This window comes from Notechis scutatus, chromosome Z (assembly GCF_049901735.1).
Source record: "Notechis scutatus isolate UNSWTSFEM ecotype Mainland chromosome Z, rNotScu1.2, whole genome shotgun sequence".
In the NCBI taxonomy this organism is placed as follows: domain Eukaryota; kingdom Metazoa; phylum Chordata; class Lepidosauria; order Squamata; family Elapidae; genus Notechis; species Notechis scutatus.
In genome coordinates, this window is record NC_142025.1 from 118,022,556 (window position 1) to 118,047,340 (window position 24,785).

Sequence of the window (24,785 nt, forward strand, 5' to 3'; positions counted from 1 at the left end):
CTGCAGCTGTTAGATTAGTAATATGGTTGTTAAGCGAATCTGGCTTCTCCTGTTGACTTTGCTGATTAGGAGTTCGCAAAAGCTGAAGATATAATTGTGGGACACTGCGACTGTTGAAAGTACGAGTCAGTGGACAAGTGTCTAATTTTTGATCATGTTTGATCATCAGCATTGTGTTGAGGATGCTGCAATGGGCATAAGTGTAAAAAATGATCCTGTCACTTTTTTTCAGTGCTGCTGTAACTTCGGTCACTAAATCAATTGTTGTTAAGTCAAGGACTACCTGTAGATTGAATTGTTGGATTGTCCCATGGTTCCCCAGTGTGTTGTCCTATTCTGTCACCAGAGCATGTCTAAATGTGAGGAAGACTATGGGCAACGGGGCAAAGAAATGCTACCTAGGGAATGGTCAGATAAGAACAAACCAAGCCCAGAGCTGCATAATGGGAAAGTGAGGGGGGGAAACGCTCAAAACAAACCTTCCTTAGTTCCTCAGACTCTAAAACAGACAGCACGAGACTTGTACTTTCAGACTTGCAAGATTCTGTCAATTAGCCTTGCGATAATGTAGAATTAGCTCATCCATTTGTGTTTCCTGTCTGGTTTATGGCTGACATTGTGCCTGAGTAGGATGGGACTTGTAGTCCAATGCACCTGGAGGAGGCCAAGTTCCAAAGGCTGTAGAAACTTGCTTGTCTTTCAACCCCATTTCTCTCTAGGTTCCTACCAGTTTTCCGTGGTGGAAACAGCACCTCCTGGGTCCGCAGTGGGGAGACTGCGTGCACACGATCCTGATGAAGGGGAGAACGCCCTGCTTGCCTACAGCATCCTGGATGGAGGAGATGGAGGCGAGGCCTTTGCCATTCACACGGACATGTTGGGACAGGATGGGATCATTACTTTGAAAAAGGTGGGTGAAGCACCTCAGAATTATGAGCTTCTCCTGTCTCTCTTCCTTCCTGGAACTTTGGTGTAAGAGCTTTGATGTGGGAGCCATTGTCTTTCCTTCCTTCCTTCCTTCCTTCCTTCCTTCCTTCCTTCCTTCCTTCCTTCCTTCCTTCCTTCCTTCCTTTTCTTTTTTGTCTTTCTTTTGTCTTTCTTTTTCTTTTTCTTCCTTCTTTTTCTTTCTTTCTCTCTTCCTTCTTTCTCCCTCCCTTTCTTTCTTTCCTTCCTTTCTCCTACCCTTCCTTCCTTCTTTCTCTTTCTGTTCCTTCCTTCCATTTTCTTCTCCCTCCCTCCGTCCCTTCCTTCCTCAACTGTTGTTATAGGACTTGTATTTTTATGAATAACTTAAGGCAGCGAAAATGGCCATCAGAGTCTCCTCCACCTCTTTTCCCCACAACCCTGTGAGGTGGGTTGGGCTGGAAAAAGTGAGTGGGACAAAATCCCCCAGCTGGCTTTCATGCCCAAGGTAGGACTAGAACTCACTGTCTCTTGGTGATTGACCCAAAGTCCTCCAGCCATCTTTCATGCTTAAAACAGGACTAGAACTCACCGTCTTCGGCTTTCTAACTTGGTGCTTTAACCACTAGACCAAACTGACTTTCATTTTCTTTTGTCGGATGACACAGGATCTTAGACACCTCACCCACCATTCTTTGGTGGTTTGCCCATCCTTCACCCACTCGTCGAACCGCCTGCCCTTTGCTCAATTCCAATCATGAGTTTTTCTCTTGTTGTCGTTCCTCTCGGCTTGGGTGGGCGGGGCAGCCTCTGGATTTCGAGTCCCGCCACTCTTACACCTTCCGAGTCGAGGCCACCAACACGCAGATCGACCCTCAGTACATCCGGAAGGGCCCCTTCAAGGACGTGGCCACTGTCCGGGTGACGGTAGAAGATGCTGATGAACCTCCGGTCTTCTCCCGTCCTGAATACCATCTGGCCGTTTATGAGAACGGCCCACCTGGGACCCTGGTGGGAAAAGTCATGGCAGTGGACCTGGATACGCCCAGCAGTGTCATCCGGTAATGGCTGGGGACAACATCGATGCTGCAGGGTGGGAAACCGGTGTTTGTTGTCTTTGTGTGTGTGTGAAGTTTCAGTTACTCCATTTATACCTCGTTGCCGTGACAACCTGATACCCCAGGTGCCCACCCTCCATCTTCCAGATACTCCATCCTGCAGCATACGGACCCTGAGCGCTATTTCAGCATCAACCCGCAGGATGGCGCGATTCTGACCTCGGTGCCACTCGACCGAGAAGTTTTGGCCTGGCACAATATGACCGTACTGGCAACGGAACTTGGTAAGGGCTGGGTGGATCGTTTGATACGGTGGGTGGGAGTCCAGGAGGCTCCAAGGTAGTGAAAGTTTTTCACTGCAAGCACGGGGTAGTATTTTGTAGTATTTTGATTCATCGGGACAGTACAGATATGAAAACTATATGTTTGGAATGAAACATATAAAGCAAGGGTGTCAAACTCAAGTCCTGTGGGCCGGATCTGGCCCACGGGGTGTTTAAATCTGGCCCATGGTGCCAGCCTGGAAATATCAAAGGACCACTCTCAGTGTCTCTGCCAGTTAAAACGGGCCATGCGGGGGGCCCACCTGGGCCGTGGAGGCTCATTTTCAGCCCGTTTCCGGCTGGCAGAATGCTGCAGGAGGCCACGGGGGTCAAAAACTGAGGTGTGCAGTTTGGGCTGGTAAAGTGCTGCAGGAGGCTGTTCAGGCCGAAAACGGGGCAGAGTGGGCCACACGCCACCCTCTCCCTGCCCAGCCCATGGAGGAGAACTACAAGGCTGATCCGGCCCTCCAAGAAATCCAGTTTAACACCCCTGATATAAAGCATACAACAGTTCATTCAATGACCGAAGTTACAATGGCACTGAAAAAAGTGACTTAGGAGCATTTTTCATACTTAATGACCACCGCAGCATCCCCATGTTCGTCTAATTTATATGCTTGGTTCCTATTTATGACAGTTGCAGTGTCCCGGGATAATGCGATTCCCTTTCTACGACCTTCTGACAAAGAAAGTCAATGGGGAAGCCAGATTCACTTCACAAACGTGTTACTATTTTAACCACTGCAGCGATTCACTTAACAAATGTAGCAAGACAAGTCGTAAAATGGGGCAAAACTCACTTAACAAACAAACAAACAAATTTTGGGCTCAAACATGGTCATAAGTTGAGGATTACCTGTAGTTCTACACTTGCAACCATTTGTTTAATGACTGCTCAAAATTGCAACAGCACTGAAATAAGTGACTTACGACCGGTCCTCAGACTTATGACTGTTGCAGCATTCCCCTCTGTCATATGATCAAAATTCAGGTGTTTGGCAACTGGTCATGTATTTACGACAGTTGTAGTGTCCTGAGGTCAAGTGATCCCCATTTGTGACCTTCCCTGCTGACTTCTGACAAGTGAAATCAATGAGGGAAACTGGATTCGCTTAATGACCATGTGATTTACTTAATAATGGCAGCGATTTGCTTAACCGTTGTGGCAAAAAAGATGGTAAAATCAGGCAGGACTTGTTTGGAAAAACCGCCTTGTTTAGCAATGGAAAATTTGGCCCTGATTGTGATCGTACATTGAGGACTTATCTGTAATTAAAAAAAGCAATGGCAATTGTTTATTAATTTTCTTCTCCCTTTCTTTTCCTTCTTCCTTTCTGCATCCCCGTGTCTGTTTGCTGCTCTCTTGGAATGGTGTTTTTGTCGTGCGTGCCAAACATGCGGAACGGTGCATTTTTTGCACTCCGACATCGCGGAGTGGGGCTGCGCTTTCTGCGTGTTACCCTGTGATTGATTGATTGATTGATTGCCTGTGTCGGTTGGATGGCTTTATATCGGCGGCCTGTTATTTCACTTGTTGGTCACGTTGGACATTTATGTTTGCCCACCCATGCGCAAATGTGCTTCATCATGCACCGTTGCTCGCTTCCGTCCCCTTAACTCTACACGTCTGCCCACGTCTTTCAACCTCTTGACGTGATTCTTGCCTGTCTGGTTCTTTCGGTGGTACAACGATGGACTCTTTGGGGGGCGGGGGTGGGGGTGTTATGAATGGGATCCAACCCAACCCTACCGAATTTGGGACCATGGATCGCATTGGCTCCCCACGGATGACCTGTATGGCTTTCTCGCATGGCTGAATCATTTGTCCCATTTGGTTGGTGTATCATTATCGGTCAACTTACTCGTTGGGATGTTCTTGGTGTTATCTTCCCGCCTACCCCATTTTCCGACTGGATCCCCCTGCAAATCCCATTGTGTGGTTCCATGTTGCTCTTACTCTCAGACAGTCCCACACAAGGTTCCCAGATTCATGTGGCCGTTCAAATCCTGGATGTCAACGATAACTCACCCCAGCTGGAACAGAGCTACGAGCCTTTCGCCTGTGATAACGCCATCCCAGGCCAGGTAAAGTAAGGGACATTGATGGGGTAGGGTGGGTGGGAGAGAAAGGCACTGATTGAGAAGAATTTTCACCTCTTTTTTTTTTTTTTTTCCAGCTGGTGCAGTTGATCCGAGCGGTCGACCAAGATGAGGATGGTAACACGAGCCGGATCATCATCCGTTCTCCGCCCGGGATCAAAGAACCAAACGTCACTGTGCGGGATAACAAGGGTGAGACACGCACGCCTGTCCTAAAATGTAGAAAAGAATCTGCCTCCCTTTCGGAATGTTCCTTATGGACTATGAACTTGCACGGTTGATAAAAGAAGAGTAGACATTTTCAAGAATAGGTCGCGGGCAGTGTACAGAATGTATAGCGGTCCTTCTCAATTTTAGCGACTTTAAGAGGTCCTGGACTTCGGCTCCCAGAATTGGCAATGCAGGCTGGGGGATTCTGAGAGTCGAAATCCGGACCTCTTAAAGTTTCCAAGGTTGAGAAACACTGATCTTGTCATTCAGAAATCTATACAAAAAAACTCTGTATTAATCAACATTATATGTCCCCTTTAAGATAGTTTTAGACCTACAATGTAAGGCAGGGATGTCAAACTCAATTTCATTGAGTGCTGCATCAGGGTTGTGTTTGACCTTGGGGGGGGGCGTGGCCAGGGGAGGGCATAGCCAGCTCGATGTCACTCATGTCAGGAGCGCCTGTGGTGGCCCAAGCGCCCTGCCAGCGAAAATGGGTTCCCGAGCTCTGTTTTTGGCTGTGACGGCCTCCTGCAACCCTCTGCCAGTGAAAATGGAGCTCAGGAGGGCCCGAGCTCCATTTTCACTGGCAGAGGCATCGCGGGCCAGACTTTCGCTATTTCCAGGGCAGCCACGCGGGCTAGATCTAAGTACCCTGCAGGCCAGATCTGGCCCCTCGGCTTTGAGTTGGACAATCCTGATGTAAGTCTTGGGTTATTACTACCTACAAGGAAACAATTTCAAAAATATAACAGACCTCCATCCACTTTTCTCCTTCAAATCTTCTCATCTCCAGACAATTCGGCCTCCTTGTTGCTCCGGGCTACCCGTCTGCCTCCCCAAGGTGGATTTCTGCTTGTGCCCCTGGAACTAGTAGATGGTGGTTCCCCCACTCGCACGGGCTCCCCAACTCTGACAGTCAGCATCTGCCGGTGTCGGCGAGACGGGGCCTTGCAAACTTGTGGTCCTGAGGCCCATGGATCTCCTTCTGGCCTCAGCACCGGGGCTTTGCTGGCCATCCTCGCCTGCATTGGTACCCTACTTGGTGAGACTTTGAGTTTGTATGCTGGTGGCATGGGTGGGCAGAGAAAGGAGGACAGTACAGGTGGCTCTTTACTTACGACCACAGTGGGGCCCAAAATTTCCACTGTTGTGCTAGGCAGTGACTAAGTGAGTTTGCCCTATTTTGCGAACTTTTTTTTGCCACAAGTTGTGTTGTGGCCTGTTGGCCGCCAGCCCCTCTCACAGCCAAATCAGGGGAGGAGGAGGAGGAGGCATGGGAGTCCGGGTCAGCATTAAGGCAACCTGGGAGCTCCGAGGGGGAAGAGGGAATGGAGCTTGGAGAGAGAAAAACAGAGGCGGAGACTAGGCCATCCATCAGCCCTCAGAGGGAGAGTCAACAGCTCCCAGGTCTAGAGGTGGCTGATGTGGAAGAGGAGGAACAGCTGGGCCCAGTGCCTGATGCATGGATGCACAGAAGGCAGAGGAGAGGAGAGCAGTGGAAATCTATGGGCCGGTCCTGGGGAAGGAACAGCCACCGCTGCTAGCGAGGCCCAAATCTAGCTCTGGGGATCAAAGGCAGGGGATGGAGATGAATAGATGTAGCAGATCTTCCAACTGGATGGACTTATTAGCCTGCATTGAGAGAGAAGTTTTTTTGCCGGGGCTGCTAGCACTCCTAATCAAGGAATCTTTTGAGTTCACTGCAGAGGGTTTGTTGTGTTTGGGGAGCTGGGCCAGAACAAATCGCAGCACTTGTTAACTGAATCATGTGGTTTTTAAGTGAATCTGACTTCCCCTGTTGACTTTGCTTGTCGGAAGGCAGGTGGGAAGGTTACAAAAAGTGATCACATGACCCCAGGACAGTGCCACTCTCATAAATACATGCCAGTTGTCAAGAGCTGAGGTAGCGCAGTGGTTAGAATGCAGTGTTGCAGGCTACTTCCACTGACTGCTGGCAGGCAGCAGTTCAGCAGTTCGATTCTCACTAGTTCAAGGTTGACTCAGGCTTCCATCCTTCCGGGATCGGTAAAACGAGGACCCAGATTGTTGAGGGCAATAGGCTGATTCTGTAAAACCACTGAGAGGGCTATAAAGCACTGTGAAGCGGTGTATAAGTCTAAGTGCTATTGCTATTGCCTGAATACTGATCACGTGACCATGCAGAGGATACAACAGTCGCATGAAAACCAGTCAGAAGTCATTTTTTTTCGGTGAAGTGGCAACTTTGAGCGGTCACTAAATGAAAGGTTGTAAGTCAAGGACTACCTGTATTGTGGGAATTTCAGCCAGTTTGAGGCTACTTATCCTAGTAAGGCTCTATGGAGAACTTCTCATGTAGAAGATAAGACACCTGAAGTGACTCGACAATATAAGGTGAGGGATCAACATTGCAATGTGGAGAAAGGTCACTGAAACTCGGGGAATGTTTGGATAGTTGTGCAGGGTTTCTCCAGGAGGGTGTAGCCTGTTGGCCGCTGGATCCTCCACTAGCTGAATTGGAGAAGGTGTGGGAGTCAGGGTCAGCATCAGGGCAACCTGGGAGCTCCGAGGGGGAAGAGAGAATGGAGTTGACAGAGAGAGAGAGGCGTAGCCTGGGCCATCCGTCAGCCCTCAGATGGAGATTCAACAGCCCCAGGTCTGGAACTGGCTGGTGAGGAAAAGGAGGAAAAGCTGGGTCCAGTGCCTGATGCATGGATGCACAGAAGGCAGAGGAGAGGAGAGCAGTGGAAATCTATGGGCTGTTCCTGGGGAAAGAAGAGCTACCGCTGCTAGCGAGGCCCAAATCTAGCTCTGGGGATAAAAGGCAGGGGGCGATGGGTAGGTGTGGCAGACAGCTATTCATCTTCCAGCCGGATGGACTTGTTAGCCTGTGGGAGGCTGCAGGCATTCCTAATAAAGGAATCTTTTGAGTTTACCTCAGGGGGTTTGTCGTATGTGGGGAGCTGGGTCAGAACAACAGTGTAATGGTATGTGCAAATGACCCTGGGAAACAGGAGGAAGAGCTGCAAACTAGACAAGAGGCAGGATAAGAGGCAGCTGAGTTTCCTGAAGGAATGCCGACCAGGGAAGCATCTCAGGAGGGCCCCCTCCCAAGTTTCATGGGCTGTAAAAGGGACAAGAGGGTGGGAGAAATGTCTCTTCAGACTTGCAGTGTTCTAGGTAAAGTAGATAAAAGAGTCCCTGCGGAGTTTACTACGTTAGTTGTTGCCAACTAGGGGGCAGTTTTACATCTCCGTTTCAAGACCATTGAGTCAGGGCTGTTCAAGACATCATGTGGCCAGCATGACATGGCGGAGTACTGTTACCTTCCCAACAAAGTGGTACCTATTTATCTATTTGCATTTGTGTGCTTTCGAGTTGCTAGGTTGCAGGAGGTGGGGTGAGGACGGGAACTCACCCAGTCTCATGGAGGTTGGGTTTCGAACCTGGGCTGCTGGCTTTCCAGCCAACAAGTCCAGTATCTTACCACTGAGTCACTGTTGCCCTCTGTTAATATAACCTTACAATAAAGTAGAATTCGCTAGTTTGTTGTACTTCCTATCTGGTTTACCTCACAACATCATCTTATAAGTCTGAAAGTACATTTCTTTCCTGTCGCCTTGACAGCCCATGAAACTAGGGAGTCTTCTGAGACGATTGTCCTGCCCACTATACAGCTGCAGGCACAACTACCTTTTATCCAATTGTTCCCTCAGTTGCGTCTCTTCTCTCTGTCTCCCAAGGCCATTCCCACCTACCATTACATATAGAAAGAAGCAACACAGGGTATTTGCAATAGGTTGTTATCGTGATTAATATCTCACCTTCTCCTCCCGTTGGTCCATCCGACTTCACCAATGCATCAACTTCCCGCTCGCCTCTAGCCCTGGTGCTGCTCTTTGTCGCCCTCCCGGAGGCAGAAACAGGCTGCGTTGCTGCCCTTTGAAGAGGAAGATGTCCGTGAGAACATCATCACTTACGACGATGAAGGTGGTGGAGAGGAAGACACTGAGGCCTTCGACATGGCCGCCCTGCAGAACCCGGATGCTGCCCCTGCGCCCTCACAACAACGGCGCCTCCTCCGGCGGGACGTCCTGCCCCGTCCACACTTCCCACCATCCCTGTCCACCCGAGTGCCACCGCAACCCCATGATGTGGCCAGTTTTCTGACAGCCCGCTTGAGCGAGGTGGATGCTGATCCTTCCATGCCTCCGTACGACTCCATCCAGGTGTATGGCTACGAAGGCCAGGGCTCCTCCGCCGGGTCTCTCAGCTCCCCCGGCTCTTCCTGTGCTGGGGACAGCGACACCGGTGGGTACGAGTATCTGGAAGAATGGGGGCCCCTCTTCCGAACGCTAGCTGAGCTGTACGGGGCACCAGAGGGTCCTCCTCCAACCTGAGCCCTTGTGGGCCTGATGCCTCCATAGAAGAGCATGGACCTCGAACCCCTTCCTCTGTTTTCAGTTGCTCGTTCCCTGTTCTGTCCACCTGCTTCCTTGTTCTCAGTTTCGGATTTGTCCATGACAAGTTCCATCATCTCATGGATTCCCAAATCCTTCCTGTTGACCTCCTCTTGTTTTGCTGTGTTTGTCAACCACCAATGCTTTTCTTTCCATTTCTTATGTCTGTATATCCTTTTCCTTTTTTTTCTTTTTGTTTTCCTGTCCTTACTTTTCCTATCCTATCCTTTCCTTCCCTTCTTTCCTTTCTCCTTATTTCCTTCCCTTCCTTCCTTTTCTTTTTCTATCTTCCTTTCCTTTCTTTATTTTTCCTTTCTCCTTTCTTTTCCTTCCTTTCTTTTCTTTTCCTTTCCTTTTTCTATCTCCCTTTCGTTTCCCTTCTCCGTTCTTTTCCTCTCCTTCCTTTCCTTTCCTTTCTTTCTTTTCCTTCCCTTCCCTTCCTTTCCTTTTTCTATCTTCCTTTCCTTTCCCCTTTCTTTTCCTTCCTTTCCTATCCCTTTCCTTCTCTCTTTTCTCTTTTCTTTTCCTTTCTTTCCTTTATCATTCAGGGTTCTCATCTTTCTCTGTCCACCGTCCCCTTAATTCTTGTTTCCTTGTCTTGTCTTCCTCTTTTCAATTGCTCGTATCCTCTTCGCCCCCTCTCCTGGCTGTCTCGACTACCTTTCGTCCCGTCTACTTTTTAATTTTTGACATGATTGGTGCTGTGTTTCTTACGTTTCCTTCCTCCCCCCCTCCAAATTCCTATCTAAAATATTCTATGCATTCATCTTTCCCCACTCCCAAAATCCCTTGGCTCCAGATTCCCTCCTCCTTCCTGGATCCTATACTTATCCAGTCTTGCCAGCATGGATTGACCTCTATCATTCAAAGTGCATCTCCCAAGCCCTGACAGCAGAGCCAAACCCACACTTGGGGTGACCGTCGAGTCTCTTCAATTCCATCGGTGGTGTTTGAAGGCCCCCGCGGAAGGACTAAAAAAAACGTGGATTTTGGGGGGGGGGCGCCCTCCTCCTTTCTGACACCAAAGGCGGGGGGGCGAAAATGCTGCATCTCCAGACTATCGTTCTACAATCTAGGGGAATTCAGGCGAAATCAGTGTCGGGTGGGAACATTCATGTTATAATTTCGTAATAAACAAATTTATTTTCTAAAAAAAAAAAAAGCAAAAAAAAAAGCAAAAAAAAAAACCCAAAGGCCAGGGTGAGTTGTGTGCGCGAGCCAGAAAGCCGGGTCTTGTACTAGCTTAATTTTTATTCCCGGTTTTCAAATTTTATCAATTAATTTTTCAAAATATAAGACAGAAAGGAAAATAAAAAGTCCAGGTAGCCCTCAACTTACCACACTTCACATAATGACCATTGTCAGGGCTCCGACAAATCCACCCCCATTCAAATCATAAGTCTCTAGCCGCATCTCTCTCGTCATCGTGTCCCCGTGGCCTCGTGATTTACATTCGGACGCGGGACAATCGACTCCTATTTATGATGGTCACAGTGTTTCCCGGGGTCGTGTGGTTCCTTTTTTGGCGACCTTCTGACAAGCCGGATTCACTTAACGACCGTGTGACTAATTGAAAGAACCGCTGGGATTCACCTCACCGATGTGGTGGGAAAAGTCGTAACTTGGGGCAGGACTCGTTCAAAACAAAGGTCTCACTTAGCAGCATAAACGTTGGACTCAATTGCGGTCGTAAGTCAAGGACTACCTGTAATGAATGGAAAAGTAGGGGAAGGGGAAAGGAAAGAAGAGGAAATGTTGGGTAGAAAGGGGAAAAGGAGGGGCAATGGCTTCCAACTGTCTTTGGCACGGTAGAAGATAATATTATATTTAACATCATAATAATATTACAACACAATCAAGGAGAGAAGCAACCTGGAATTAAGGAGAAACTTCTTAACAGGGAGGACAATTAACCAATGGAACAGCTCACCACCAGAAGTTGTGGGCCCTTCATCACTGGAAGTTTTTAAGAAGAGACTAGACAGTCACTTGTCTGAAATGGACTAGGGATGAGCAGAGGGCTGGACTAGAAGACCTCCAAGGTCCCTTCCAGCTCTATTTTGATTGGTTTATTTTTTTTACTCTTATACAATAGTATATACTAGCCATTTCTATAACAACAAACCTATCTAATCAACAACAAAAATAATCAAAATTTCCTCCCCTCCCCCTAATCACAAGCAAAAAATCCAGAAGTGATTTCCAAAGAGAAACAAAATTAAATATATTCTCTTCTTTAGATAAAGGAATCGACTTAACAATCTCTGCTTTTCCTTGCTGTGGGAAATAATACATATTTTTGTTTACTCATTCATCTTTATACACTCTCATAATTTATATTAATAAAATACACTACATTCTTTCAAATTGTTTAACCCTAAAAGGAAAAAAACACATCGCTTTTCCTAAATTTTAAAACCAACTTTCTAAAATCAATTTCTAATACATCTTTTTTTAACTTTGCTTTTTTTTAAACTTCCTCTTAGCAGACATCCTTTAAAGTTCACTTTTGATAATAGTTTACAAACTTTAAAAATTACTCAAGCATTTTATATAGAAAGGAGAGAGAAAAAACAAATCTTTATTTTTCAAAGCCACTTTACAAACCTGGAACCCAAAAGTACACGGCAGCTTGCTTCCTTTCAATTATGTAGATATCACACCAATAAAAATCCAGCTAACTACAATCAGCTCATTAAATTTAAACCTCTCCTTCTGATTTATAGACGTGGAATAAAATCTTTTTCTTCTCTTTTAAGAAGAAGGGGTTATTACCAAAACAGAGCTGCATATTCAAAATTCCAGTTGGCTGGGTTTTCTGGAGATCCCCGCTATCTGTCACTGACATAACTAATTGGAGGAAAGATTTTTATTTGATTAGGCTGCAGAAATTCCCAGAAAGTGGACATAAGTGGTTTCTAATATACTGGTCCCTCAAGGACCTTTATAATTGCAAGCAGAAGCAATGGATTAAAATGGATAGGCAAGAGGGGAAAAAAACTTTTTTTTAAAGATGTTGAAATGGAAAGAACTTTTCCACTCAAAGCTTCCGAATTTGGTTTAAAGCAAAAAATCTTCCGTAGCCCCCAATACGGGCAAGTCCTCGACTTAACTGCCACAGTTGGAACCAGAATTTCCATCGTAAAGCGAGGCATTTAACTCCAACCTGCCTGATTTTAACGGTTTTATTTGCCTCGCCTGTTAAGCGAATCAAACCAGTGTTTGAGTGAATCACACGGTCACTAAATGAATCTTGCTTTCCCCATTAACTTCGCTGGCCAGAAACCCGCTGAGTAGATCATAAATGTAGATCACGTGATCCCAGGGCGTTTGCAAACATCCTAAAGACGTTGTACATCACTGTGGGGAGGCTAAGAGAGTCGTAAGTGTGAGGACTGGTTGCATATCACTTTTTTCGGTGCCACTCCAACTTTGAAAAGTCGCGTTCAAAGTTTTTGAATGGTTGTAAGTGGAGAAGTACCTGTATTTTGTTCTATTTATACTAAGGAATCACCCTTAGCTAACTCCCATCGTTCCCAGCCCTACTTGGCTTTTTGATCTCTTGGATCACAGCAATCTATTTTGCCACGCAGAGAAAGGAGGAAGGGAGGGAGACAAATGGGCCCAGTTTCCCAAAAACTCTTCACTGAAAATAGCCAATGACAAAAAAAGAAGCATCTGGATAAGAATTAGAAAAAAATGACTTTAAAAAAATGAAATATACATATACATACATATGTATATATGGTATTCAGCTTTGTTCGGGTATTTTCCCACGTCATTATAGTTGTGCTTTTAAAGTTGTAGCAACGTTTCGGCAGAATCTCCTCTGCCATCATCAGGCTTCTGTATTGTGTTCGTCAGATGAGATTCTGCCGAAACGTTGCTACAACTTTAAAAGCACAACTATAATGACGTGGGAAAATACCCGAACAAAGCTGAATGCCATATATATACATATATGTATGGCATTCAGCTTTGTTTGGGTATTTTCCCACGTCATAGTAGTTGTGCTTTTAAAGTTGTAGCGACGCTTCGGCAGAATCTCATCTACTACTATGACGTGGGAAAATACCTGAACAAAGCTGAATGCCATACATGTAAGTACCCGCGAAAACTTAAGAAAACATATACATATATATACACACACACACACACACACACACACACACATATGTGTATGTATGTATGTGTGTGTGTGTGTGTGTGTATATATATATATATATATATGTATGTGTGTGTGTGTGTGTGTCTATACATCTATACATCTATACATATATACATATATACATATATACATATATATATATATATATATATATATATATATATACACACACACACACATATATATGTTTTCTGAGGTATATATATTTGTCCTTTGTGGATCAAAGGTTGTTAAATACAGGCAGTCCTTGACTTACAGCCATAATCCAGCCCAAAATTTCCATTTGTTAAGTTGTTAAGTGTGTTTTGCCCTGTTTTGTAACTTTCTTGCCATCATTGGGAAGCGAATCCCTGCATTGCTAAGCGAGTAAGACCACTGTTAAGTGAATCTGGCTGCCCCGTTGACTGTGACTCATCCAGAGGCTGCAAAAGGGGATCACAAGACCTCGGAATACCATAACCGTCATAAATATGAGTCAGTTGCCAGGTGTCCGAATTTGATTTCCTGACCGTAGGCCTGCTGCAATGGTCATTAAGTGTGAAAAATGGTCCTATAAGTCATTTTTCCCCAGTACCATTGTAACATTGAACAGTCACTAAATGGATGGATGTAAGTATGCGATTATCTATAATAGGAGACTAATCCAATGTTGCTTCTTTTTTCAAATCTTCTTTGTCCCTATCAGTGAATCTTTCTGAGTTAAAACACCATTGAAAGGAGACCTTGGAAGTCTTCTAGCCCAACCCCCTGCCCCCTTTCACGAATGTACAGATAGTCCTCAATTCACAACAGTTCATTTAGTGACCGCTTGAAGTTACAACGGCACTCAAACAAGTGCCGTTTATGTCAATTTTTCACAATTACGACCGTTGCAGCCTCACGTGATCAAAATTCAGACCCTTGGCCACTGACTCCTATTTACGACGGTCGCGGTCTCCCCCTGGGAGTCATGCGATCCCCTTTTGCGACCTTCTGGTATGCAAAGTCAAATGGGGAAGCCCCGTTTCGCTTAACAACCGCGTGACTAACTTAACAACCGCCATGATTTCCATGGCAAAGAAGAAAGATGGTATAAATGGGGCCCAGCTTGCTTCACAAATGCCTCGCTTAGCAACAGAAAAGCAGGGCTGAGCTGAGATCATATGTCGAGGACTCCCTGCATTATTTTAGCTTTTAAAGCCTTCTGTGTCTCCTTTTTATTTTTCTACTTCGTTCTTCCTCGCACTATTTCAAACAAGGGCACCTAAAATAGCTGCCAAAAACATCCGTGAAATTTTTCTTATTCCCTCACCCGCTCACCCTGACCTGAAGCGGGGACACATACGCATCTCCAAATTCTTAATTTCTTTCTCCTGCCGTTTAAAAATAACCACATTGCCCCGCCAATTTTGCCAGTTTCCTGGAGGGGCAATGTGGTTATTTATACACACACACATACACACACACACACACACACACACCTCTATCTCTATCATCTATCTATCCATTTATCATCTATCTGTACATCATCTACCTACCTACCTACCTACCTACCTCTATCATGTATATATCATCCATCCATCCATCCATCCATCTATCATGTCTGTCTGTAACTCTGTCTATCTACCTACTTCTATCATGATCTACTTACCTACCTATCAGCTATCTCTATCATCTATATTTCATACATCCATCCATCTATCTATCATGTCTGTCTGTAACACTGTCTGTCTATCTACCTACTTCTATCATGATCTACCTACCTACTCTATCTATCTATCTATCATCTACCTACCTACCTACCTACCTATCATCTATCTATCTATCTATCATCTACCTACCTACCTACCTATATCTACCTACCTACCTACCTACCTACCTATCATCCATCTATCTATCTATCTATCTATCTATCTATCTATCTATCTATCTATCTATCTATCTATCTATCATCTATCTATCATCTATCCATCTATCTATCTATCTATCTATCTATCTATCTATCTATCATCTATCTATCTATCTATCTATCTATCTATCTATCTATCTATCATCTATCTATCTATCTATCTATCTATCTATCTATCTATCTATATCTATCATCTATCTATCTATCATCTATCTATCTATCTATCATCTATCTATCTATCTATCATCTATCTATCTATCTATCTATCTATCTAATCTATCTATCTATCTATCTATCTATCTATCTATCATCTATCTATCGTCGTCTGTCTATTACCCACCTACCTATCTCTTCCAGAGTTTTATTGCAACATATACAGGTTCAAATCTGGCACCGAAAAGACACAGATCATTGTTTTTTCACTCACCCACCCCCCCAATAAAAAACCCACCAAAAAACAGCATGAAATATTAAACAGAAAGCCTGGGAAAACGCTTGCCTGAACACGGAGCCTGCATCGTCGTGCCGTACCTCGGCAGCCTGCAAATCAAGAAGGCCAGAGTAGCTTTGGAAAGAGAATTAGATTTTGGCAAATAAAAAGGGGGGACGTGGAAGGTTTCTCTCCCATCCCCCTTTCCACTGACTGCTGGGTTAAATGGAGGCCGGGAAGGAAATGAAATTCTCCCTGGATTTGCAGAAAAAGCTGTTGTTGTGTTTTTTTTTTGGGGGAGATATTGCAGGGAGAGAAAAGGAGGTGGTGGTGGATTTCTCTGGAGCCCCCTTGCTCCAAACCAATTTCCAGATACGACAGGCTGGTCAGCCCCATCCTTCCTCGATGATGGAGTTTGTAATTGTAACGTGTCCCGTCGGGAAATGCTGAGTCTGAAATACGAAGATGGGAAATTATTGTATATGAAGGAATACATATATACATATACATATACATATACATATACATATACATATACATATACATATACATATATATACATACATACATACATACATACATACATACATACATATATATATATATATATATATATATATATATATATATATATATATATATATTTGTTTTCTTAAGTTTTCAAGGGTACTTACATATATATATATATATGGGTATATTCCAAAATACGAAGATTTGGACATTATCCAAAGGGAAATTATTTCTGAGGGGATTCGAAGCCATGGTTCAATTTCCTTGCTCAACCCCCACCCCCAGCCTGCCACCGTAACCGGCCACGTGGTTTGTTCAAACCTGTTTTTCAAGCCAGCCAGAATCCAAAGCCCTTCCTTGAACTCGGCTGTCCCGACCCCACAACCTCAAGCATGGTTGGCTGGTTGGCGGAGTGACAAGGCCTAATACCACATCGATCCTGAGGCCTTTGGAGAAAGCCACTCCGCCTCTCTCCTTGGGAGAAACAGCGGCTTGTAAAATGGGCAGTGGGAGATAAGGGTTCCTTCCGTCCTTCCTCACTTCCTTCCTTCCTTTCCTCCTCCCTCCCTCCTTCCCTTCCTCAATCCCCTTCTCCCTCCTTCCTCAATCCCTTCCTTTCTTCCTCCCTCTCTTCCGCGCAATACTCCCTCCTTTCCTCCCTCCCTCTTCTTTCCTCAATCTTTCCTTCCTCCTCCCTCCCTCCCTCCTCCCCTTCTTCCTCAATCTCTTCCTTCTTCCTCCCTCCTTCCTCAATCTTCCCTCCCTCCTCCCCTTCCTTCCTCAATCCCTCCCTTCTTTCCTCTTTCCTTCCTCCCTTCCTCCTCCCTCCCTCAATCTCTTCCTTCTTCCTCCCTCCTTCCCTCCCTCCCTTCTTTCCTCCCTCCTTCCCTCCTCAATCCCCCCTCCTTCCTCAATCCCTTCTTTCCTCCCTCCCCTCTTCCTCAATCTTCCTTCTTCCTCCCTCCTTCCCTTCCTCAATTCTCCCTTCCTTCCTCCCTCCCTCCACTCCTCCCTCCCTCCTTCCATCCCCTTCCTTCTTTCCCTCTCTCTTTCTCTTTCTCTCTTTCTCTGGCACACAGGGACGGCATCTAAAAGAGCATGCAAGAGAGAAACAAAATAAGAAAAAAGCCTGCCCTTCGGGGGAAGAAAATAAATATTTCTCCCACTGTCCCTTAACAGCTGAGCGTAGCCTTGTTCAGTGATGTGCAGCCTTGCTGATTAGCCAGGAAAAAAATGCACAACCATGTGCCATCTCAACAGCGGTTGTTCGGTACAACAATCAACCCAAAAACATCACATTCACACATGAGCAGAGTTCCCCTAATTCCTCTCTAACAGGGTTCTTGGCAATGCTAACCTGGCAGACATGGGATTATCTAGAGGGGAGTTTATTGGCAGGTAGGAAGTGCCTGGACTTCAACTCCCAGAATTCCCTCAGACAGACCGCTTAAGTCCCCCATCCTATTAAACATAAAATCTCTTACAACCCTGTAAAACCTTGACTTCATTTAGGGACAATTCGTAATTACAACGGCAAGGAAAAAAGTGACATACGACCGTTTTCACACGTATGACCAGTGGTGGGATTCAAAAATTTTAGCAACCGGTTCTCTGCCCAGTTGCTGGGTGGGCATGGCCATGGTGGGCGTGGCCTAGTCAGCCTCCTGCGCCATAGTGGGGGGAAGCGTTTTCGCAAAAATGGCCTTCCCCAGGCTCCAGAAACCGTCTGAAGGCTGGAAATAGGCCCGTTTTCACCTTCCACGAGCCTGTGGGAGGCCCATTTTCCACACCCCCTGTACTTACCTGGGATCCAAAATGGACCATGTGTGGACGCCTGGGAGGGGTCGGGTAGGTCGGGGGCAGCCGGTCGTCAGAACTATTGCTTCGCCGAATAAGACATAAATTTAACATCCGGTTCACACGAACTGGTCCAAACTGGCTGAATCCTACCCCTGCATATGACCATTGCAGCCTTCCAATTATCATGTGATCAAAATTCAGGTACTTGGCAAATGACTCACATTTACGACGGTTGCAGTGTCCCTTTTGGCCACCTTCTGATCAGCAAAGTCAGTGGGGAAGCCCAGATTCACTTAACAACCATGTTCCTAACTTAACCACTACAGAGATTCACTTAACAACTGCGGCACAAAAAGTCATAAAAGGGGGCAGAATTCAATTAACAGCTGTCTCGCTTGCGCTCAATTGGGGTTGTAAATCAAGGAGTAACACCTATATGGAAGTGATGCACCATTTCCTCCTTCCATGTTGAGGTTCCAATTTTCCTGTTGAGTCTGAAACCACGAGATTTCCTCATGGTCTTCCATCCCTAAATTTCCAGCCCAGATATAGTTCTTAACTTTAGAGTGGTGTGTTGGCCTAGAGGTGGAGCTCTCGCCTCACAATCAGGAGGCTGTGAGTTCTATCCTAGATAGAGGCAGATATTTCTCTCTCTGGGCACCATGAGAATATATCTGCTGAACAAAAACTCTGCATTGGTGACAGGAAGGGCATCTGGCCATTAAAACGCTCTGCTAGCTCCATTCAGTTGCCCAAACTCCACCCCACAAGAGATTATGGGGTTGTTAAATGATGATGATGATGATGATGATGATGATGATGATGATGATGATGATATAGTTCTTAAGTTTCTGTTACTGGCCAAGATGTTATTTGCTTGCAAAACAAAAGATTGACCCATCCTTTCACTACCAATCACCCAGGCTAGGAAAACCTGACGAGGGCTATACAGCTGGTCCTCGACTTATGACCACAATTGTAAGCCCAACATTTCTGTTGCGAAGTGAGACATTTGTTCAGTGAGTTTTGCCCCATTTTACGATGTTTCTTGTCTCTGAGTGAATCCCTGCAGCTGATAAGTTACCCCGGGATGCTGTTGACCGTCATAAATACGAGTCAGTTTCCAAGCGTCTGAATTCTGATCACGTGACCCTGGGGATACTGTGATGGTCGTAAGTGTGAAAAATGATCCTGTCATTTTTTTCAGTGGCCTTGTAGCTTTGAACAGTCACTAAATGAACTGGTGTAAAGCGAGGATTACCTGTACTGTCAGAACATCCAAGACACAAGCGTAACTTTGTCACATGGACATGGGTTTATAATGTGAATTTAGGTGCTGCCTGGGACCAGACCGAACTTCTCCACCGAAACCCATTCATCCCTTCTTGAGAACCAAGGATGAATTATATAGAGTAGAGTAGAGTAGAATAGAGTAGAAAATAGAATCAAAAAAGAATAGAGTAGAGTAGAGTAGAGTAGAGTAGAGTAGAGTAGAGTAGAAAATAGAATCAAAAAAGAATAGAGTAGAGTAGAAAATAGAATTGAAAAAGAGTAGAATAGAATAGAGTAGAAAATAGAATCGAAAAAGAATAGAAGATAGAATAGAATAAGAATAGAATAGAAAGAATAGTAGAATAGAAAATGGAACAAGAGTAGAATAGAATAAGAATAGAAAATAGAATTTAAAAAGAATCGAATAGAATAGAGTAGAGTTGATTAGAGTAGAAGATAGAATCGAAAAAGAATAGAATAGAGTAGAAAATAGAATCGAAAAAGAATAGAAGATAGAATAGAATAAGAATAGAATAGAAAGAATAGTAAAATAGAAAATGGAATAAGAGTAGAATAGAATAAGAATAGAAAATAGAATCAAAAAGAATAGAATAGAATAGAAAATAGAGTAGAAAATAGAATATAATAGAATAAAAATAGAATAGAATAGAATAGAAAATAGAATAGAATAGAATAGAAAATAGAATAGAAAAAGAATAGAATAGAATAAGAATAGAATAGAAAATAGAAAAGGATAGGATAGGATAGAATAAACAGAGTCGTTAGGGACCTTGTAGGTCATCTAGTCCAATCACCCCTCCGCCCAAGCAAGAGACCCTACACCATTTCTGACAGATGGCATTTCAGTCTCTCCTTGAAAGCTTCCAGCGACGAAGCTTCGCTGCCTTCGCCCGTTCAGACGACCAGCCGGCTTTCGCCGCTTCGCAGGGGGGCAGTCGACACGCGTCGGCGGCGGTCATGGGGGAGCGTCCTCCCGGTTCGGCTGCTCGACGCGCGCGTCTTTGGCTGCCGCGGACTGAAAAATCTCCGCTTCAGTCCGGCCTCAGCCTGTGCCACACGTGTCCGTACGTGGATCCCCGCAGGCAGCTCCAGCGGGAGCTGATGCAGGGATTGCGGGAATTGGAAAGTCTGGCATTGAGATGGCTTCTCATGGCTGGCGGCTGCGGCTTTGTCTGGAGTTTTAATTTAGATGCAATGAGGAGGGCTGGGCTGCTCCTCTGCCAGCATATTAATGCAGACTTTCCCTTTCTGCGGGGGCGGGGGGGGGGTTGGTTTGTTGTTGGGCGTCCAAGGAGTCGCATTCCCAGGTGTATCTGTTTCGTCTGGCTTCTAGCCCGGGTAAGCCTCGGGACTGATCAGAAAGGGACTGGGATCCAGGAATAGACTTGGTCTCTGGAGAGCAAGCTGGAACAAATTACAGATTCACAGAGTTGAAAGGGACCTTGTAGGTCATCTAGTCCAACCCCCACTCCAAAGCAGGAGACCCTATACCATTTCTGACAAATGGCAGTCCAGTCTCTTCTTGAAGGTCTCAAGTGATGAAGCTCCAACTTCCATGGGTTGATGGTTCTCACTGTCAGAAAATTCCTCCTTATTTCCAGATTGAATCTCTCCTTGTTCAGTTTCCATCCATTATTCCTTGTCTGGCCTTCAGGTGCCTTGGAAAATAGCTTGACCCCTTCCTCCTCTCTGGGGCAGCCCCTCAAATATTGGAAGACGGCTATCCTGTCTCCCCTGGTCCTTCTCTTCCCTAAACTAGCCAGGCCCAGTTCCTGCAAATGTTCACTGTATGTTTTAGTCTCCATCATTCTGGTTGCTCTTCTCTGTCTCAACATCTTTTTTAAATATCTGGTGACCAAATCTGGTATTCTAGGTGTGGCCTTACTAAGGCTTTATAGATTGGTATTAGTACCTCCCTTGATCTGGATTGTATCCCTCCATTAATACAATTTAGGATTGCATTGGCTTTTTTGGCTGCTGCTGCATACTGCTGGCTCATGTTTAGCTGGTTGTCCACTAAGATCCCTCTCACAGTCACTGCTATTAAGCCAGTCTATATGTGTATTTTTTATTTTTCTTGCCTAGGTGTAAGACTTGACTTTTCCCTACGTTGAATTTCATTTTGTTAGATACAGCCCAGGGTTCTAATCTGTCGAGATCCACCTGGATCTTGAGCCTATCTTCTAGGGAGTTGGCTATTCCTGCCAGCTTAGTATCATCTGCAAATTTGGTAAGTTCTCCTTCTATTCCCTCATCTAAGTTGTTTATGAAGATATTGAAGAGTCCTGGGCCTAAGACGGAACCTTGTGGCACCCCATTGCTTACTTCCCTCCATGTAGACTTAGACCCATTAAGGAGTACTCGTTGAGTATGTTTGTCAGCCAGTTGCAAATCCATCTGGTGGTGGTGCTATCTATTCCACTTTTTTCTAGCCTCCCTCCCTCCCTCCCTCCCTCCCTCTTCCCATTTCCCAATCTGGAGTACCGATCTTCAGATCACCTCGTGGTGCCCCATTCCTTTTTTCAGGTGGGACAATAGAAGGCTAGATTGCTGTTTCTCAACCTTGCCCAGTTAAAGATGGGGGGAATGTGTCTTGAACTGACCATGGTTGAGAGATACTGGATGAGATGACTGGAGGTTTTCTTTTTTGGTGTGTGTGTGTATGTGTGTGGCTGTTCGGGGATAGCTTGCCAGATCTTCCTACCTCTTTTTGTGGTCTCCCATCCCTGGCCAGCCAGCTGGCTGCTTCCTGTCCTGACTTTCCTACGTCCCTAGGGTCTCCTCGTGGTTTCCCATGCCTGGCTTAAAATAAAAAGAAAGCCCGACCAGCTCACTTCTTTTCTGTCCAGGCTTTTCTCCATCCCTGGGTTCTCCTCATGGTCTCCCATCCCTGGCCTAAAAAAGCCAACTGGCATTTTCTCTGCCCTGCTTCCCTCCCTCCCACTGCCTGGACTCACTTGCTCTATGCTCCCTCTCCCTCCCCTTCTGTCCACCTGCAGGTGAAGCGTCCAAAAAGCCGATAATTACCTCCCCCCTGCACACACCCACATCCGCTAATGGACTGACTCCCCACAGCTCCATGGCATTGATTGACTGTTCCAGTGGCTGGCGCATACACCCCCTGTCCCGTGGCTGGCAGAGGCGTAGATGCACAGGTAGACCGAGAGAGAGGAAAGGAAAGGAAAGGAAAGGAAAGGAAAGGAAAGGAAAGGAAAAGGAAAGGAAAGGAAAGGAAAGGAAAGGAAAGGAAAGGAAGAAAAATAGGAAAGGGGAGAGGAGAGGAGAGGAGAGGAGAGGAGAGGAGAGGAGAGGAGAGGAGAGGAAAGGAAAGGAAAGGAAAGGAAAGGAAAGGAAAGGAAAGGAAAAGGAAAGGAAAGGAAAGGAAGAAAAAAAATAGGAAAGCAGAGGAGAGGAAAGGAAAAAGGAAAGGAAAGGAATATAGACAAAGCAGAGGAGAGGAAAGGAAGATAGAAGGAAAGGAGGGGAGAAGAAAGGAAAAAGAGAGAGAGAGAGAAAGGAAAGGAAGAGAGGGGGAATAGAGGGAAAGGAAAGGGAAGGAAGAGAGAGAAGAGAGCGGGAGGGAGGGAGAGAAAGGAAAGGAAGAGAGAGAGAGAGAGAAAGGAAAGAAAAGGGAAGAGGAAGGATGGAAGAAAGGAAGGAAGGAAGGAAGGAAGGAAGGAAGGAAAGAAAGAAAGAAAGAAAGAAAGAAAGAAAGAAAGAAAGAAAGAAAGAAAGAAAGAAAGAAAGAAAGAAAGAAAGAAAGAAAGAGAAAAGGGAGGGGGCTGCAAAGCCATCTGGGGATAAGCAGAGGGGGTGCACAGGACACAGGGAGGGGACACCTGGAGAGAAAGGCAGGCAGGTTGGCAGGTGAGCCACCACCCCTTCCAAAAAAAGCCAGCCTGACTGTGCAAGAGAGATGCCAATTAAGATAGCAGTAGACTGTGGCCGCGCCAGCCTTGAAATGCAGCGCACACCCAGAATAGCAATCAGCTCCAGGCAGGCACGGTTAGGACCCCCACCCCACCCAACACACACACTCACACTCTCCAAGCCCAGCCCATCACAACCACGGGGTCTGGTGGGGTGAGGGAGGACAGCATCCTTTTCTTTCCACTGCTCTTCCCCAGCTTAAGGCATGCCCTCCCCTGGGGGGCAGGTTATCTCCTCCCAACTCTTCCCCCCTTCTTTGCAGCGCTGGAGACCAGGCCTGAGAACAGACCCTCCCACTGGGGGTCCTTTGCCCCCCCCATTCCAAGAAGCAAAGACCAGGCAGGCTGACTTCTGTTTTGTCACATTTGCACAATTCCTGGACGGATGCAATACACCAAGCCCTCGATCGGAGTTTGTGCAAGCTTTAGAAATAAATTAACTATAGTAGCTAACGCAGCCAGGTTGGCAACCTTGCTGGTTGGTCATCCGGTGGTCTGGATTGGCAGCTTCCAGCATCTTCAATGTCCTTGGAGGGTATCTGAGAATCCCTGATTCACATAAAGTGAGATCCCCGTGTGAGCCCATCCTCTCCCAACCAGTATTTGGATGTAACTGAGTTGCTTGCCCTGTAACGCAGTTTGGCTGACTGATCTTGCCCCCAGTTTCCTTCATGGCAAGACAGTGTGGCCTGCCCTATCCTGGTTTATACTGGCCATCAGCTTCCTGTAATGGATGCGATGTGGCCAGCTGTTCCTTCCCGATATTGTCTAGCTTAAGTGAGGCCATGCTGGTTTAAATTGGCTCAAGTTGGTGGCTTGTGTCGATTTTTCCCCACCATGTTGGTTAATTATTTCATTTTGCTGCGATTCCTTAAAATGGATTGATTTTGAAAGGATCAAAAGAGGTCAGGCTGAGAATAGAACAGAACAGAACAGAACAGAACAGAATTCTTTATTGGCCAAGTGTGATTGGACACACAAGGAATTTGTCTTTGGTCCATGTGCTCCCAATGTACATAAGAAAAATAAAATACATTCATAAAGAATCATAAGATACAACACTTAGTGATAGTCATAGGTTCCTAATAAGCAATCAATACTAGGGAACAAATAAAACAATATAAATTTTAAAGATACAAACAACATGTTTATAGTCATAAGTGGGAAGAGATAAGGAAGGATGAGAAGAAGAATAGTAATACAGTCTTACTAAGTAGTGTTGTATTAAGTAGTGACAGTCCTGTGGGAATTATTTGTTTAGCAGAGTGATGGTGTTCAGGAAAAACTGTCCTTGTGTCTAGTTGTTCTGGTAGCGTCGTTTTGAGGAAAGGAGTTGAAGCAGTTTACGTCCAGGATGTGAGGGGTCTGTAAATATTTTCATAGCCCTCTTTTTGACTCATGCAGTATACAGGTCCTCGACTGAAGGCAGGTGGGTAGTAATTGGTTTTTTTCTGCAGTCTAATTATCCTCTGTGTCTGTCCTGTTGGGTTGCAGAACCAAACCAGACAATTCTAAAGGTGCAGGTGACAGACTCAATAATTCCTCTGATATCGCTCAAGCTGGTTTATTTTGCACCCTGGTTCCCTTCCTCACCTGACAATCAATCTAGGGCATTCTCTGTGCTCAAAATCATATAGAACGATGGATTTCTAAGGGGTTACTGAATAACAGTTGCGAGGGACCTCGGAAAACTTTCAGCCCAAGCTGCTGCCCAAGCAGAAAAGATGGGTG

General features: G+C 45.5%; 1 protein-coding gene across 1 annotated transcript in view; it reads left to right on the plus strand.

The window, feature by feature from the left end:
• The window catches only part of CDH24 (cadherin 24), a 35,578-nt gene extending 26,602 nt beyond the window's left edge, over positions 1–8,976 (plus strand). Inside the window, 8 exon segments of the mRNA XM_026683051.2 lie at positions 720–910; positions 1,711–1,964; positions 2,109–2,245; positions 4,248–4,369; positions 4,462–4,576; positions 5,391–5,639; positions 8,461–8,486; positions 8,488–8,976. Of these exon segments, the coding sequence (XP_026538836.1) occupies positions 720–910; positions 1,711–1,964; positions 2,109–2,245; positions 4,248–4,369; positions 4,462–4,576; positions 5,391–5,639; positions 8,461–8,486; positions 8,488–8,976 (1,583 nt within the window).
• Positions 8,977–24,785: the final 15,809 nt, after the last annotated feature.